We start from the raw sequence: 18,865 nt of genomic DNA on the forward strand, positions 1-18,865 counted from the left end.
CCTCCTGCTGTTTTTTTGTGCTTGCAGAAGAATAGCCACATTCACGCCAGGAAGCCATCAAGATCTGGCCATGGGGGAGATGACGAAACTGCAATGCCTGAGCCGCAGAGCCCACCAATTGGCCCCTTGGAAGAGACGACATCTGGAGACAAGACCAGTTTCCAGGGTTTTGAGTCATCGGAGGCTTCTGGCTCCAATCGCCTACAGCAACGTGAAGCGAGAGGGGAATCTCAGAGGCCAGCTCTCCGGAGGATGAGTCGACAAAGTAGGTCTGCTCAAAAACAGGCAGACATGGAACTGGACTTGGTGGAAATGTCCAGGGAGAACACAGGCATGCACCGTGAGCTCATGGCTACATTGGGTCAGATTTCAGAGCATCGACAAGCTTTCTGCGACTGTTGCGGAGGCAGCGTTGTGAATTGTTGTTGCAACTCAGGACTCCAGCGAGGCCATCATTGCCAACTCACAGTGGCAGGTGACCTCCAACAGCGACAGTGAGGTTCCAGATTGTGTGGCACGTGCCCATGATCACATCGCAGCATTGATCGAATAGCAGGCACATTCTACGCTGCTGCTTGGTGATGTGATGCAGTCGATGACAGCTGCCATCCTCTCTGTGTTCCCCACTGTCCAACGGGGTGCCGAAGCAGACCAGCAAGTTGTGGAGACACATCGTGCTCTGGATGTTAAGGCCGAGCTCTGTCGGAGTCTCAGTGGCTCCCAGGAAATGGAAGGTGCTGTTATTCCCAGTATAATAGCATTCCGGCTCCCACCACTGGCTCTCCAACTGTGCACCATACACGGTACACACCCGAGCCACCAGTGACTGCTTCCGCCGATGATGAGGCACAGCAGTCCACAGCCAGGCCTTCCAGGCCAAGAGATTGTCCAGAGTGTCGTCATACACTGTCTGCCCCCCGAACATAGCAGCCCGCAAGTAACCTTGCTGTAGGCATTGAGGCCTCATTGAGGAGGAGAGCAGGCGTGGGAGGAGGATGAAGGTAAGGCGTTGGGCGGGGGGGGGGGAATGTGAGTGTTAGTCCCATTAAGGGATGGGACAACATTGTGTAGATGGCCAGATGTATTATGAATATGCATATAAATAGTTTATTTTCATTATACACTTCATTGTTGTTAAGTTACTTGCAGAAGAACGCTGTTTATTGAACTGCTTTGTTTTGTGGGGTGGGGGGGACTGTTTCTTTGTTGGATAAAAATGTAACTTTGACCATTTGCCATTGGTGTCGTGTGTATCATTCCAAAATTGACTGTAGAAGAGCCTTTATGGTGGCACATAGCATCGTGAGTCTTAGCTGCATCCCTCAGCTTCCCCATTTAAACAAATCGGTCCATTATGAGCTGGCGACGTGCAGCTCTTGCTCCGGCAGCATCTTCATTTCAACTCCCCTGTGGATGGGGTGGCCCTGTAATCGGTGCCTCGCCAGGCTGTTCTTCATCGTTGTCCTCCTCCTCCTGAGGTGGGACTGCAATCCCCACTGGCAATGCCTGGCTAAGTTGTGTAGCATTACGCACACCACAATGAATTCGGGGATCCGTTGAGGGGAGTATTGAAGGCTGACTCCAGAGCGGTTCAGGCATCGGAAGCACTGCTTGGGAACCCCAATTATCTGTTTGATGATGTTGCGGCTGGCTGCATGGTGTCATTGTAGTGCTGCTCGGTTTCTGTGGTGGGGTTGCAGAGGGGTATCATGAGCCAGGTGGCTAGGCCATAACCTTTGTCCCCGATCAGCCAACCCTGCCTTTGTCGCTCAAACATTCCTGAGACACTGTTCTCACGCAAAATGAAAGCATCATGTGCGCTCCCTGGATAGCAGGCATTCACTGCGAGGATGCGCTGTGTATGGTCGAACACCAGCCACACATTTAGGGAGTGGTATCCCTTTCGGTTTCGAAATACCTCTGCATTGTGTGATGGTGCTCGCAAGGCGACTTGTGTGCAGTCAGTGGCTCCTTGAATCCTCGGGAAGCCCGCAATTCTGCCAAATCCTAAAACCCTCTCGTTCTGGCTGTCCCTGCTCATAGGCAACTTTATGAAGTCCATTCTGCAGGCATAGAGCCGAATGCAGCGATGTGCAGCGTGTTGAGAGATGCTGCATATGTCCCCTGCTGCTGCTTGTAACGAGCCAGAGGCATAGAAGGCCATCGCCACAGTAACCTTCACAAATACAGGCAGCTCAGTCCAGTTGGCACTGGTAGGATGTAGGTCTGCCTGTAGGAGCTGGCATATCTCTGTCAGCATTTCCTTTCGGAAGCGCATCATTCTCACGCATGTTTAAACCCGTGGGAGGGTGGGCGGTGGTGTAAGGCCTCCTCCCTAGACGTCTTCGACCTTTCCTCATCCTTGGGCCAAGAGGCCTTCAAGAGCTACCTGCCAATAGCAACCAGCATGATATGCTGGCGAACTAGTAATGCCCCCATTCAGGTCTATCACTGACCTTGTAAGGAAACTGTAATGGCACATAGAAGTGCCGTTTGCAAGTCGGAGCTTCACGCAGTGCGCTGTGTGCAGCCGTTACAGTCAATGTCAACTGTGATGTCTAATCTTCCACCCTCTATTTAAATGGAAAGTGGTCCACGTTGTCCAGGGCCGCACCGTGGATCTTGATGACTGGGAGGCAGTTCTGTGTGGCGGGGTCAGGTTGATGGAGGACCTTTGTCTTATGGATGTTTAGTGAAAGGCCCATGCTTTCGTACGCCTCGGTGAAGATGTTGACGATGACAGGCAGAAGATGACTTTCCCAGTGGCTGACAACAGGGAGATTCCTCTATAGTTGCCACATTCGAACTTGTCCCCTTTTTTTAAAGATGGTCACGATTAAGGCATCTCTGAGATCTCCATGCATGCTCTCCTCCTTCCAGATGAGAGAGATGAAGTCATGCATTCGTGCAAATAGTGCCTCTCTGCCACACTTTAATGCCTCAGCGGGGATTCCATTTGCTCCCGATGCCTTGTTGTTCTTGAGCTGATGGACAGCCTTTTCTACCTCGTGCAGGGCTGGAGTTTTGCTGAGATGTGCGGGTAGCATGCTGCTGGATAGAATCGAGGACACTCGAATAAGGAGATCTTTGAAGTGCTCCTTACAGAGGGTCCTGACTGCCTCAGAGTCCTTGATGAGTGTCTCCCTGTTCTTGGTTAGCAGTGGGGTGGGGCCTTGGGTGCTTGGGTCGTGGGTGGATTTGACTGCGGTGAAGAATCCTCGCACATCATGACTGTCGGCCAGCTGCTGAATCTCCTGTGTTTTCTCCACCCACAGGAGCCTATTATCAGCAAGGTCAGAATCGACGATGAGGTTCAACACCACCTCCAGCACCAGCGCAGCCTTCGGCCGCCTGAGGAAGAGAGTGTTCGAAGATCAGGCCCTCAAATCTGGCACCAAGCTTATATCTACAGTGCTGTAGTGATACCCGGCCTCCTATATGGCTCAGAGACGTGGATCTTTTACAGTAGACATCTCAAATCACTGGAGAAATATCACCAACGATGCTTCCGCAAGATCCTGCAAATCCCCTGGGAGGAAGACGCACCAACTTCAGTATTCTCAATCAGGCCAGCATCGAAGCACTGACCACACTCGACCAGCTCCGTTGGGCGGGCCACATTGTCCGCATGCCGGACAGAAGACTCCAAAAACAAGCGCTCTACTCAGAACTCCTACAAGGCAAGTGAGCCCCAGGTGGGCAGAGGAAATGTTTCAAGGACACCCTCAAAGCCTCCTTGATAAAAACGCAACATCCCCACCTGGGAATCCCTGGCCAAAGACTAAGTGGAGGAAGAGCATCCGGGTGGTTGCTGAGAGCCTCGAGTCTCGTCGCCGAGAGCATACAGAAAACAAGCACAGGCAGCGGAAGGAGCATGCGGCAAACCAGACTTCCCACCCACCCTTTCCTCTAACGACTGTCTGTCGCATCTGCGACAGAGACTGTAATTCCTGTATTGGGCTGTTCAGTCACCTGAGAACTCAATTTTGGAGTGGAAGCAAGTTTTCCTCGATTTCGAGGGACTGCCTATGATGATGATTTAAATATGCCGCCCATACCGCCTGCTGCACCCTGGGAACGGCGATTTTTTTTTTCAGAAGTTTGCTGGGGCGGGTGTTAAATGAGGCGTAAGTTGCACAATGATTGATGTCATGATAGTCTAAATACTGGACGGAGCGGTAAGTTTTTGTGTCAGCCGCAAATCAGCAGCCGATTTTATCGGCCAGGCGCTAAAACCTGAACGCTCGGCGTAACACCCAAGAATAGCATTTACCACCCCCCGTGGAGCAAACAGAGAGGTTAAGAAGCCGAAAATCCAGCCCTAGAACTTTACATTTTCCTTTTAAGTAGATTTAGAAATAATAAATCATTTGGTCGTGAAATGGAACAAAGTACAAGATGGCATGGATTTACAGGGATCATCGCTCCCTTCCCACTATCCAGGGCCCCAAATACTCTTTCCAGGTGAAACAGCAATTTAGTATACTCACGATGCTCACGATGTTGTCTCCTCTACATTGGGGAGACCAAAATATAGATTGGGTGACCGCTTTGTGGAGCACCTCCGTTCAGTCCGCAAGTGTGACCCTGAGCTTCCGGTCGCCTGTCACTTTAATTCTCCACTCCACTCCACTCCCACTCTGATATCTCCATCCTCGGACCTCTCCACTGTTCCAATGAAGCTCAACGCAAGCTCGAGGAACAGCACCTCATCTTTCGCTTAAGCACTTTACAGCCTTCTGGACTCAACATCGAGTTCAACAATTTCCGAGCGTAACCATTGCCAATCTTTAGCTCCTTCCCCACCTCCACAACCCCGAGCCTTTTTTCTTTTTTTTTCTCCTTGTCTCGAATGGCAGCTGGTCATTATTCTGCCATTCACACTGTATCTTGACTAATGTTTTTCTAACGCCTGGCATTACCATTTCAATTCGGCCCATCATCCCTTTTGTCTCTCTAATCTCTCCTACCTTCCACCCTATCAGACCTTCCCTTTTGTTCTTTCTTCCCCTCCCCCTTTCAGTGTTTGTTAAGTATGTGTTCTTTCCAAACACACTTCAGTTCTGATGAAGGGTCGTCGACCCGAAATGTTAACTCTGCTTTCTCTCCAGATGCTCCCTGACCCGCTGAGATTTCCAGCATTTTCTGTTTTTATTCCTGATTCCAGCACCTGCAGTGTTTTGCTTTCGTATAAGATGGCATGTGTTAGATTTAGATTGAACAGGTTCGAATATCATTTGAATTGAAGTAAAGAAGGGGTTGACAATACAATACAATACAAAAACACACCCTATCTTTTTATCTGTCTGCCTCCCTGTCTTACATTTCTGGAGGGTTTTAGTGCAATCAGTCTTTATTAATTTTCCACTACTGCTGTTAGCTGCAACTCCTGGCATGCTTTGAATCGCCATTCTTGTCAATCATTAAATAAAATTCTAGGAGTTGAAGGCACAGATTTGTTGAAATACATACTGGTGCATTCTAGGAGTTGTTTGCTACTTTCCTTGAACCTCTTTAATCATAACTCAGGGAAACTCGAGACTTCTCAGAGACAAAAGGCCTTGGTGTAAAACATTATTAGAGCCACTTCAAACACTGAAACTGCAAAATAGATACATTTAATTTTCTTCTAATTTTTTTGTATCTCTTATGCCAAACACCTCGGCCCCAAGTTTCCACACGCAGCAAAACAGGCGCCCCTCCGAGCTGAAAACGGCACCTGAAAAAAAACGCGCTATTCTCGAGCGCCTTGCAGCTTGATGTCTGCTTGGTGCGGTGCACAGGGGGCGGAGCCTACCACTCGCGCCGATTTTGTAAGTAGGAGGGGGCGAGTACAATTTAAATGAGTTTTTTTGGTGCCGACAACCCTGCGCGTGCGCGTTGGAGCGTTCGCGCACGCGCAGTCTGAAGTAAACATTGGCCCTCGGCCATTTTAAAAAGTGCTGCAGAAAAAGTGAAAATTTGTTTATTGAACCCTTGCAAAGGCTTGCATTTTAATTTTCTTGATATTTCTGTGTGTGAGGGTGAGGGAGTGCATTCTGTAATTAAAGATAGACTCTGATAAACGGGACACATGCACTTGTTTGAGACTATTCAAATTCTTTGTAGCTGTTCAATTTTTAATATTTTTTAATAAAACCACATTGCCCTTCCATGATCAGCACTGAGGCTTCTTCCAGCTTTCTCCTCCTGCCGTCCGTCGGGCCCGACGGCAAACGGCTGCCTCAAGTACTGAGGCTTCTAGCAGCTTTCTCCCTCCCTCCCCCTGCCGTTGGTCGGTCCCGACGGCAAACCGCTGCCTGAAAGGCCTGCCTGAAGCACTTTAACACAGGTAGGAACATGGTATATTTAATCTTTTCTTTGCTTATAAATTTTTATTCAGGTTGGATTTATTTGTATAATATTTGTATAAGTATAACTAAGGATTTATTGTAGAATTTAATGATTTCCCTTCCCCCCCCTCCCCCCCCCACCTCGTTTCCGACGCCTAATTTGTAACCTGCGCCTGATTTTTTAATGTGTAGACAAGGTTTTTTCAGGCCTACAAAAATCTTCACTTGCTCCATTCTAAGTTAGTTTGGAGTACATTTTCACACTGGAAACTTTCAAATCAGGCGTCAGTGGCCGGACACGCCCCCTTTTGAAAAAAAAATTCTGTTCAAAAGTGAAACTGTTCTACCTGACTAGAACTGCAGAAAACTTAAATGTGGAGAATTCCGATTTCTAAGATACTCCGTTCTCCACCAGTTGCTCCTAAAAATCAGGAGCAAATCATGTGGAAACTTGGGGCCCTTATTTCTATCTCTTGAGTTTTGCAGCTTAGTGAGAAACCTGGCTATCAGCCGAAAGGATTTTCAAGAAGTGACTTAATTTGTTCCCCTTCTGCTTTCTTATTTGCAGTTGTTTGCTACTGCCCGTTTTTGCTACTATTTTGTGATTGGTAGTTTCCATTCTTGCTTTTTAATTTTTTGGGTATTTGTTGCTGTCTTTTGGATATGAAATCTGAGTCGACTAGACGTAACACCTGTACTTGCACCAGACACGAGGTGTTTATATCTCAGGACTAACTTAGAATCATAGAATGGTTACAGCGGGGAAGAAGGCCATTTGGCCTGTCGAGCCCGTGCCGGCTCTCTACAAGCACTTCAGCTAGTCCTACTCCCCCACCTTTTTCCCCATAGCTCTACAATTTTTTTTCTTTCAGGTGCTTAACCAATTCCCTTTTGAAAGCAGTGATTGAGTCTGCCTCCACCATCCTTTCGGGCAGTACATTCCAGATCCTAACCACTCACTGTAAAAACAAATGTTTCTTATGTCACCTTTGGTTCTTTTGCCAATCACCTTAAATCTGTGTTTCCTGGTTCTCGATCCTTCTGCCAATGGGAACAGCTTCTCTCTATCTACTCTGTCTAGACCAATCATGATTTTGAACGCCTCTATCAAATTTCCTCTCAATCTTCTCTGCTCCAAGGAAAACAAATCCAGCTTCTCCAGTTTATCCACATAACTGAGGTCCGTCATCCCTGGGATCATTCTTGTAAATCTTTTCTGCACTCTCTAAGGCTTTCACATCCTTCCTAAAATGCAGTGCCCAGAATTGGACACACTACTCCAATTGAGGCCAAACCAGTGTTTTATACAGGTTCATCATAATTTCCACGCTTTTGTACTCTATATTTCTGTTCGTGAAGCTTAGGATCCCATAAGCTTTTTTAACTGCTTTCTCAACATATTCCCTTAGGTTTCTCATGCACCTCTTTAGGATTGTACCCTTTAGTTTATATTTCCTCTCCTCATTCTTTCTACCAAAATGTATCACTTCACACTTTTCTGCATTAAATTTCATCTGCCACATGTCCGTCCATTCTACCAGCCTGTCTATGTCCTCTTGAAGTCTATCACTATCCTCCTGACTGTTCAAGTTTTGTGTCATCTGCAAATTTTGAAATTGTGCCCTGTACACCCACATCCAAGTCACTAATGTATATCAAGAAAAGCAGTGGTCCTAGTATTGACCCTTGGGGGGCACTTTTCTCCAGTCCGAAAAACAACCATTCACCGCTACTCTCTTGGTTCCTGTGACTTCGCCAATTTCTTATCTAAGCTGCCACTGTCCCTTTTATTCCATCAACTTCAACTTTGCTGGCAAGCCTATTATGTGGCACTTTGTCGAACGCCTTTTGGAAATCCATGTACACCACATCAACTGCATTGACCTCATCAACCTCATCAAAAACTCGATCAACAAATCCGTCTTTAACAAATCCGTGGCTGGCTTTTCTTAATTAATCCACCCCTATCCAAGTGATTGTTAATTTTGTCCCTGATCACTGTTTCTAAAAGCTTCCTCACTGCCAAGGTTAAACTGACTGGCCTGTAGTTGCTGGGTTTATCTTTACACCCTTTTTTGAACAGTGGTGTTCAAACTTTGCCTTCATTTGTAACAGTGTAGCATCATATATGGCTGTTGCTACCTCAATTACATTTTTCCTGAGTAAATTGGTGTCAATTAAACTGCATATTTTCAGATTTGTATGAAAGGTTTTTTCTTAAGCTACCGCTTATTATCTGTTTCAGATATTTGTAACTTCCGTCATTTTGTGTCTCAGCATTTATAGGTAGAAATGTGATCCTAACCAGTGGCTGCATTATTGGAGCCTGCTGTCAAGTAAACTCCTGTGAAGTTATTCCAGAGAACACCGTAATCTACGGGGTAGACTGTATGCGAAGGGTGCAGTCAGAACGGCCACAGGTAAGATCTTTACAGTGTATGTTAATAGAATTTCAGCTTCTATTTCCGAGTAGAAGACTTGATGCTATGTTTCTGTGCACTGAGGAATAGCAATCCAATGAAAGGTTTTGTAATAATATACAACAACTTGCCTTTATATAGTGCCTTTAACCTAGTACAACTTATCAAGGTGCTTCACAGGAGCATAATTAAACAAAATTTGTCACCAAGAGATAGGAAATCCCGGCCTCCTCGGGTCCGTATGGAATGTTTAAGGACCCGGGAAGGAGTGTGCTGAAAACTGGCTTTTCCGATTTGTCAAATTCTGGCTTGACAGATCCAACGCATCCCCGCAGCCAGAAGATTCGCATGGGCAAGATTGCACTATTTGCCCATCTCTTGCCCTGTGAATGTCCTTAAAACTCTTGCGCCTGGTAAAAGCAGGTGCATAGCCTACTTTTACCAGCGTAAGAATTTTAAAACATGCAAAAACATATCAAAATAACATTTTAAAAACACATTTTAATATTTAAAAACCCTGCCCACTAAGGAAAGTTTATTTTAAATCATCATTTAAAAATTTATTTTTTTTAATTAGAAAAATATTTTTTTTTCTAAGACATTTATTAACTTTAATTTAAATTAATGTTAAATATAGTGTGTTTTTTTTGGTGGTGGGGGGGGAGGTGTTTCTCAATCATAATAATGAGAACTCCTACTTACGGAGTTCCCATTATTGTGAATAAGAAATACTTTACCTGGATTGGCTGCCCAGTGCCATGTGACTCCAGCTCTACGCCCGTCCAGACGTGCACGCTCTCCGATGCACAGGGAGAGGAGGCCTCAGGACCGGGATCTCTGGTGGGCATAACGGCAAAAGGTAAGTGCGCATCTTTTCTCTCGAATTGAATCGAACGCCCACGGGAAGAATGAACCGGGATTTCAGGGCCATCAGGACAGGTGGCCAAAAGCTTGGTCACAGAAGTAGGTTTTATGAGTGTCTTAAAGGAGGAGAGAGATCGGTAGAGATGTGGAGTGGTTTAGGGAAGGAATTCCAGAGCTTTAGGGCCTTGGCAACTTAAAGCATGTCCACCGACAGTGGGGTGTTGGAAAACAGATATGCAAGAGGCCTTAACTGGAGGAACGCAGAGATCTCGGAGGGTTATAGAGCTAGAGCAGTTTATAGAGATAGGGAAGGGTGAGGTCATGGTGAGATTTGAACACAAGGATGAGAATTTAGAATTTTATTTGTTCCGGGGATGTGAGCGACACTGGCAGGGCCGTATTTAATGCAGATAAGTGCAAAGTGATACATCTTGGTGGGATAAATGAGGAGAGGCACTATAAACTAATAGGTACAATTCTAAAGAGGGTGCAGAAACAGAGAAACTTCGGGGTATATGTGCACAAATAGTTGAAAGTGGTGTAGGGCAGGCTGAGAAAGCGGTTAAAAAAGCATATAGGATCCGAGGCATAATGTACAAAAGCAAGGAAATTATGATGAAACTTTATAAAACACTGGACTATTGCGTCCAATTCTGGGCGCCACACTTTAGGAAGGAGGGGGAGGCTTTAGAGAGGGTGCAAAAAAGATTTACAAGAATGGTTCCAGGGATGAGGAACCTCAGTTATGTGGCTAGACCGGAGAAGCTGGGGTTGTTCTCCTTAGAGCAGAAAAGATTGAGAGGAGATTTGATAGGAGGTGTTCAAAATCATTAGAAGACTGGACAGAGTAGATAGAGAGAAACTATTCCCGTTGGCGGAAGGGTCGAGGACCAGAGGACACAGATTTAAGGTGATGGGCAGGAGATCCAAAGGTGACATGAGGAAAAAAATTTTTACACAGCAAATGGTTATGATCTGGAATGCACTGCCTGAAAGGGTGGTGGAGGCAGATTCAATCGTGGCTTTTAAAAGGGAATTAGATAAGTACCTGAAGGGAAAACATTTGCAGGGCTATGGGGAAAGGGCAGGTGATTACAGAAAGCCGGCATAGTCTCGAAGGGCTAATTGGCCTCCTACTGTGCTGTAACCATTCTATGATTCTTTAATTCTAAGAGTGATGAAAAGCAAGAACTGTGATTATAGAATCATAGAAATTTACAGCACGGAAAGAGGCCATTTTCGCCCATCGTGTCCGCGCCGGCCAACAAAGAGCTGTCCAGCCTAATCCCACTTTCCAGCTCTTGAACGTTACGGCACTTCAAGTGCACATCCAAGTACTTTTTAAATGTGATGTGGATTTCTGCCTCAAACACCCTTTCAGGCAATGAGTTCCAGACCACCACCACCCTCTGGGTGAAGAAATTTCCCCTCAAATCCCCTCTAAACCTTCTACCAATTACTTTAAATCTATTCATCCTGATTGTTGACCCCTCTGCTAAGGGAAAGAGGTCTGTCCTAGCCATTCTATCTCGGCCCCTCATAATTTTATACACCTCAATAAGGTCTCCCCTCACCCTCCTCTGTTCCAACGAAAACAAACCCAGCCTATCCAATCTTTCCTTATTGTTAAAATTCTCCAGTCCAGGCAACATCCTCGTAAATGTTCTCTGTACCCTCTCTAGTGCAATCACATCTTTCCTGTAATGTGGTGACCAGAACTGCATAGTACTCTAGCCGTGGCCTAACTAGTATTTTACACAGTTCAAACATAACCTCCCTGCTCTTGTATTCTATGCCTCGGCTAATGAAGGCAGTTATTTCATATGCCTTCTTAACCACCTTATCTACCTGGTCTGCTATCTTCAGGGATCTGTGGACATACATTCCAAGGTCCCTTTGTTCCTCTACACTTCTTAGTGTCCTAACATTTTGTTATGTATGCAATAAAAGTACAGACTGAGTACTGTTTAACTGAACAACCTTGGCTATGCTTTATAATGGCCCAAAGTGCCTAACTCACAAAATGGCTGGCCTTTTATAGTGGCTCAGTGGCCTCCAACAATGACACCATCTGGTGGCTACAAACAGCATGTACATACATGACAATACCCTCCTTTGAGATCTTATCACAGTCTTTCACAGGTTGAGACGGTCCGGTGCTTTACGCTGTTGTGGCTGGTGGCTGGATGGCTGACTTGTTGGGGGTGGCAGTGGCCATATCAGGAATTGCAAGTCCATTTTTATTGAACAAGTCTATGATGGGAATTCCGGGTTCACTGATGACCCTCGAGTCCACTGAAGGCTGCTGGTAGGTTGGTTGGTCGTCAATGGTTTCTTCGTCCTACTGCTCTGGCTCATCTATGTGCCTCAGCTTTGTTTGATCCATGTGTTTCCTCCAAGTTTGCCCATTCTTGAGCTTAATAACAAATACTCTGTTGCCCTCCTTGACCATGACCGTACCAGCGATCCATTTGGGACCTTGACCATAATTCAGCACATGTACAGGATCATTAACAGAAATCTCGTGTGACACAGTTGCGCGATCATGATACCCTTGTTGATTCTGTCTTCTATATTCAACATGATTACTTAAATCCGGGTGTACAAGAGATAACTTGGTCTTAAGACCTCTTCATCATGAGTTCAGCAGGCGAGACCCCTGTGAGTTTGTGGGGTCTTGTCCTGTAACTCAGCAGTATGCAAGACAAGCGAGTCTGCAGTGACCCTTGGGTTACTCTCCTCATGCTTTGCTTGATAATTTGTACTGCACGTTCTGCTTGCCCGTTGGATGCAGGCTTGAACGGCGCTGACCTTAACATGTTTTATGCCGTTAAATCTTACAAACTCCTGAAACTCCTGACTGGTGAAGCACGACCCATTGTCACTCACCACTATGTCAGGCAGACCATGTGTCACGAACATGACATTGAGATTCTCTGTGGTTGCCATGGACGTACTGGATGACATGATTATGCATTCTATCCACTTCGAATAAGCATCCACCACCACTAAAAACATCTTGCCCAGGAAAGGACCTGCAAAATCTACATGGATCCTGGACCACGATTTGGATGACGATGACCACAGAGTCAGCGACGATTCCACTGGTGCCTTGCTGAGCTGCATGCAGGTATTGCACTGATGCACGCATCCTTCCAGCTCAGAATCAATTCCTGGCCACCTTACGTGGGACCTGGCGATAGCCTTCATTATCACTATGCCAGGATGTGTGCTGTGTAACTCACACACAAACTTCTTTCTCCCTTTCTTAGGCATTACAACTCGATTGCCCCACAATATGCAATCTGCTTGAATAGACAGTTCGTGCTTGCGACGAATGTACGGTTTGGCCTCCTCGCTCATTTGCTTCGGTATGGCAGACCAATCCCCTTTGAGGATGCCACCCTTTACCACTGATAATATCGGGTCCTGGCTAGTCCAGGTCTTAACTTGTTGAGCCGTGATAGAGGTACCTTCACTCTCAAATCTGCTGGTTGTGGCGTTTCCACCTCCGGTGTGGGCAACGGCAACCGGCTCAAAGCATCGGCACAATTCTCTGTGCCAGGACTGTGGCGAGTGACATAATCATAGGCAGATAATGTCAGCACACACCTTTGGATGCGGGATGAAGCATTGGTATTGATACCTTTGCTCTCGGAAAACAACGAAATGAGCGGCTTGTGATCGGTCTCTAATTCAAACCGCAGACTGAACAGGTATTGATGCATCCTTTTAACACCTTACACACGCACTAAAGCTTCTTTTTCTACCATACTGTAGGCTCTTTCTGCTTTCGACAAACTTTTGGATGCATACGCGACAGGTTGAAGTTTCCCCAACTCATTAGCTTGTTGTAACATGCAACCAATTCCATATGATGATGTATCACAGGCCAAAACTAAACGTTTACATTGGTCATAATGTACCAGCAGCTTGTTCGAGCAAAGCAGATTGGTGGCTTTCTCGAAAGCTCTGTCTTGCGATGCGCCCCACACCCAGTTGTTGCCTTTTCTCAATAGCATGTGCAGTGGTTCAAGTAAAGTGCTCAATTTAGGTAGGAAGTTACCAAAGTAGTTGAGTAGACCCAGGAACGAACGCAGCTCCGTCATGTTCTGCGGCTTGGGTGCATTCTTGATGGCGTTGGTTTTCACGTCAGTAGGTCTGATGCCATCAGCGGCGATTTTGCTCCGAGGAATTCGACCTCCGGTGCTATGAAGACGCAATTCGAGCATTTAAGTCTGATTCCCACTCTGTCCAAAAGCAGTAGAACCTCTCACAGGTTGTTCAGATGTTCCTTGGAGTCATGACCGGTGATCAGGATGTCATCTTGGAACACGGCGGTTCAGTAGACTTTCCATATTCCTCTGGGATATTGCTGCAGCCGAGCGAATTCTAAACGGGCACCTGTGGTAAATAAACAGTACTTTGTGCGTGTTAATGCACGTAAGTCTCTTCAATGTCTCGACCAACTCCTGTGTCATATAGGCCGACGTCAAGTCCAGTTTTGTGGACGACTTCCCTCCGGCTAGCATCGCAAACAAGTCATCAGCCTTCGGTAACGGGTACTGATCTTGTTTCGAAACCCTGTTGATCGTAACCTTGTAGTCTCCACAGATTCTGATTGTGCCATCACTTTTCAGCACAGGAACAATGGGGCTGGCCCATTCATTAAATTCGACTGGTGATATGATCCCTTCACGCTGGAGTCTGTCCAGTTCAATTTCGACCTTCTCCCTCATCATATACGGCACTGCCCGAGCTTTATGATGGACGGGTCTTGCATCTGAGCCCATGTGGATCTGCACCTTGGCTCCCGTGAAGTTGCCGATACCCGGTTCGAACAGCGAGGGGAACTTGCTCAATACTAGGACACATGTATCTTCCTCCGACGACAATGCCTTTATGTCATTCCAGTCGCATCTGATTTTCTCCAACCAGCTCCTGCCGAGTCTGGAACATTGCCTGGAACAATCCACAGCAGTAACTCATGAACCGCACCATTATACGACACATTAATTTGTGCACTGGCAATTACCTTTATCAGTTCTTTGGTGTACATGCGCAGCTTGGCATTAACAGGGCTCAGCCTGGGCCTCATAGTCATAGTATCCCACAGCTTATTAAATGCTCTCTCGTTAATGATCGATTGACTCGCCCCTGTGTCCAGTTCCATCGATACCAGTATCCCGTTAAACTTCACATTAATCAAAATTGGTTTACTCTTGGTTGTGAAAGAGTAGTCCATACACTTCCTCCTCTGGCATCTCGGATTGCATATCCGGATCCGCGCTAGTCTGACTCTCATCCTCCACGTGGTGTGTCGCAGCTCGCTTGCTCATCTGTGGACACTTGCGCTGGAGATGCCCCACTCTCAGACAGCCTTTGCAACTATATTGCTTAAATCGGCACTGCTGGTGTCGATGATTTCCCCCACAACGCCAACGCGGAGAAGTCGGATACATTCCCGCTGGTGGACTTTGGGCAGCCACAGGTTTTGCGAACACAGCCGGATAGACCCTGCCATGTGCCGCTCTGCCAAACGCCGAATCAATCGCATTTACAGCACTTGCCGAGGTTCGGTTCTTCACCGATATTTGCTTTAAACTTTTGTCCATTGTCATACATGATTGAGCGATCTGGATGGTCCTTTTTAAATCCAACTCCTCCACTGGAAGAAGTTTGAACAGGATCACCTCGTGGCTGATACCGATAACAAAGAAGTCCCGCAGCATGTCTGCCAACATGGTCCCGTTAGACGTCTCAGGTCAGCAACGAATTCCACAGCGCTTTAGCCCTTCGATTGAACGTGTGTATAAAACCTGTATCTCGAGATGATGATGCCGTCGTCTGGCTTGAGGTGCTCCTGTACCAAAGTACACAACTCCTGGCTCTGTTGCACAGGAGGGCAGGAAAAAGAGTGGGCGAGCGATAGTGATAGGGGATTCAATTGTAAGGGGAATAGATAGGCGTTTCTGCGGCCGCAACCGAGACTCCAGGATGGTATGTTGCCTCCCTGGTGCAAGGGTCAAGGATGTCTCGGAGCGGGTGCAGGACATTCTAAAAAGGGAGGGAGAACAGCCAGTTGTTGTGGTGCACGTTGGTACCAATGACATAGGTAAAAAAAGGGATGAGTTCCTACGAAATGAATTTAAGGAGCTAGGAGCTAAATTAAAAAGTAGGACCTCAAAAGTGGTAATCTCGGGATTGCTACCAGTGCCACGTGCTAGTCAGAGTAGGAATCGCAGGATAGCTCAGATGAATACGTGGCTTGAGCAATGGTGCAGCAGGGAGGGATTCAAATTCCTGGGGCATTGGAACCGGTTCTGGGGGAGGTGGGACCAGTACAATCCGGACGGTCTGCACCTGGGCAGAATCGGAACCAATGTCCTCGGGGGAGTGTTTGCTAGTGCTGTTGGGGAGGAGTTAAACTAATATGGCAGGGGGATGGGAACCAATGCAGGGAGATAGAGGGAAACAAAAAGGAGGCAAAAACAAAAGACAGAAAGGAGATGAGGAAAAGTGGAGGGCAGAGAAACCCAAGGCAAAGAACAAAAAGGGCCATTGTACAGCAAAATTCTAAAAGGACAGAGGGTGTTTTAAAAAAAACAAGCCTAAAGGCTTTGTGTCTTAATGCAAGGAGTATCCGCAATAAGGTGGATGAATTAACTGTGCAAATAGATGTTAATAAATATGATGTGATTGGGATTACGGAGACGTGGCTCCAGGATGAGCAGGGCTGGGAACTCAACATCCAGGGGTATTCAACATTCAGGAAGGATAGAATAAAAGGAAAAGGAGGTGGGGTAGCATTGCTGGTTAAGGAGGAGATTAAGGCAATAGTTAGGAAGGACATTAGCTTGGATGATGTGGAATCTATATGGGTAGAGCTGCAGAACACCAAAGGGCAAAAAACGTTAGTGGGAGTTGTGTACAGACCTCCAAACAGTAGTAGTGATGTTGGGGAGGGCATCAAACAGGAAATTAGGGGTGCGTGCAATAAAGGTGCAGCAGTTATAATGGGTGACTTTAATATGCACATAGATTGGGCTAACCAAACTGGAAGCAATACGGTGAAGGAGGATTTTCTGGAGTGCATAAGGGATGGTTTTTTAGACCAATATGTCGAGGAACCAACTAGGGGGGAGGCCATCTTAGACTGGGTGTTATGTAATGAGAGAGGATTAATTAGCAATCTCGTTGTGCGAGGCCCCTTGGGGAAGAGTGACCATAATATGGTGGAATTCTGCATTGGGATGGAGAATGAAACAGTTAATTCAGAGACCATGGTCCAGAACTTAAAGAAGGCTAACTTTGAAGGTATGAGGCGTGAATTGGCTGGGATGGATTGGCGAATGATACTTAAGGGGTTGACTGTGGATGGGCAATGGCAGACATTTAGAGACCGCATGGATGAACTACAACAATTGTACATTCCTGTCTGGCATAAAAATAAAAAAGGGAAGGTGGCTCAACCGTGGCTATCAAGGGAAATCAGGGATAGTATTAAAGCCAAGGAAGTGGCATACAAATTGGCCAGAAATAGCAGCGAACCTGAGGACTGGGAGAAATTTAGAACTCAGCAGAGGAGGACAAAGGGTTTGATTAGGGCAGGGAAAATGGAGTATGAGAAGAAGCTTGCAGGGAACATTAAGACGGATTGCAAAAGTTTCTATAGGTATGTAAAGAGAAAAAGGTTAGTAAAGACAAACGTAGGTCCTCTGCAGTCAGAATCAGGGGAAGTCATAACGGGGAACAAAGAAATGGCGGACCAATTGAACAAGTACTTTGGTTCGGTATTCACGAAGGAGGACACGAACAACCTTCCGGTTATAAAAGGGGTCGGGGGATCTAGTAAGGAGGAGGAACTGAGGGAAATCCTTATTAGCTGGGAAATTGTGTTGGGGAAATTGATGGGATTGAAGGCCGATAAATCCCCAGGGCCTGATGGACTGCATCCCAGAGTACTTAAGGAGGTGGCCTTGGAAATAGTGGATGCGTTGACAGTCATTTTCCAACATTCCATTGACTCTGGATCAGTTCCTATGGAGTGGAGGGTAGCCAATGTAACCCCACTTTTTAAAAAAGGAGGGAGAGAGAAAACAGGGAATTATAGACCGGTCAGGCTGACATCGGTAGTGGGTAAAATGATGGAATCAATTATTAAGGATGTCACAGCAGTGCATTTGGAAAGAGGTGACATGATAGGTCCAAGTCAGCATGGATTTGTGAAAGGGAAATCATGCTTGACAAATCTTCTGGAATTTTTTGAGGATGTTTCCAGTAGAGTGGATAAGGGAGAACCAGTTGATGTGGTATATTTGGACTTTCAGAAGGCGTTCGACAAGGTCCCACACAAGAGATTGATGTGCAAAGTTAGAGCACATGGGATTGGGGGTAGTGTACTGACATGGATTGAGAACTGGTTGTCAGACAGGAAGCAAAGAGTAGGAGTAAATGGGTACTTTTCAGAATGGCAGGCAGTGACTAGTGGGGTACCGCAAGGTTCTGTGCTGGGGCCCCAGCTGTTTACACTGTACATTAATGATTTAGATGAGGGGATTAAATGTAGTATCTCCAAATTTGCGGATGACACTAAGTTGGGTGGCAGTGTGAGCTGCGAGGAGGATGCTGTGAGGCTGCAGAGCGACTTGGATAGGTTAGGTGAGTGGGCAAATGCATGGTAGATGAAGTATAATGTGGATAAATGTGAGGTTATCCACTTTGGTGGTAAAAACAGAGAGATAGACTATTATCTGAATGGTGACAGATTAGGAAAAGGGGAGGTGCAAAGAGACCTGGGTGTCATGGTACATCAGTCATTGAAGGTTGGCATGCAGGTGCAGCAGGTGGTTAAGAAAGCAAATGGCATATTGGCCTTCATAGCAAGGGGATTTGTGTACAGGGGCAGGGAGGTGTTGCTACAGTTGTACAGGGCATTGTTGAGGCCACACCTGGAGTATTGTGTACAGTTTTGGTCTCCTAACCTGAGGAAGGACATTCTTGCTATTGAGGGAGTGCAGCGAAGGTTCACCAGACTGATTCTCGGGATGGCGGGACTGACCTATCAAGAAAGACTGGATCAACTGGGCTTGTATTCACTGGAGTTCAGAAGAATGAGAGGGGACCTCATAGAAACATTTAAAATTCTGACGGGGTTAGACAGGTTAGATGCAGGAAGAATGTTCCCAATGTTGGGGAAGTCCAGAACCAGAGGTCACAGTCTAAGGATAAGGGGTAAGCCATTTAGGA

The 18,865-nt window shown here is 46.4% G+C and overlaps 1 protein-coding gene across 1 annotated transcript in view; it reads left to right on the forward strand.

Annotated features, from left to right (window-relative positions):
• Positions 1 to 18,865, forward strand: part of dctn6 (dynactin subunit 6) — a 166,292-nt gene that overhangs the window by 122,680 nt on the left and 24,747 nt on the right. The window contains exon 6 of the mRNA XM_070871635.1: positions 8,610 to 8,752. Within this exon, the coding sequence (XP_070727736.1) occupies positions 8,610 to 8,752 (143 nt within the window). The remainder of the gene's footprint in view (positions 1 to 8,609; positions 8,753 to 18,865) is intronic.

The sequence above is a fragment of the Pristiophorus japonicus genome, chromosome 2, assembly GCF_044704955.1.
Source record: "Pristiophorus japonicus isolate sPriJap1 chromosome 2, sPriJap1.hap1, whole genome shotgun sequence".
Taxonomy (NCBI): domain Eukaryota; kingdom Metazoa; phylum Chordata; class Chondrichthyes; family Pristiophoridae; genus Pristiophorus; species Pristiophorus japonicus.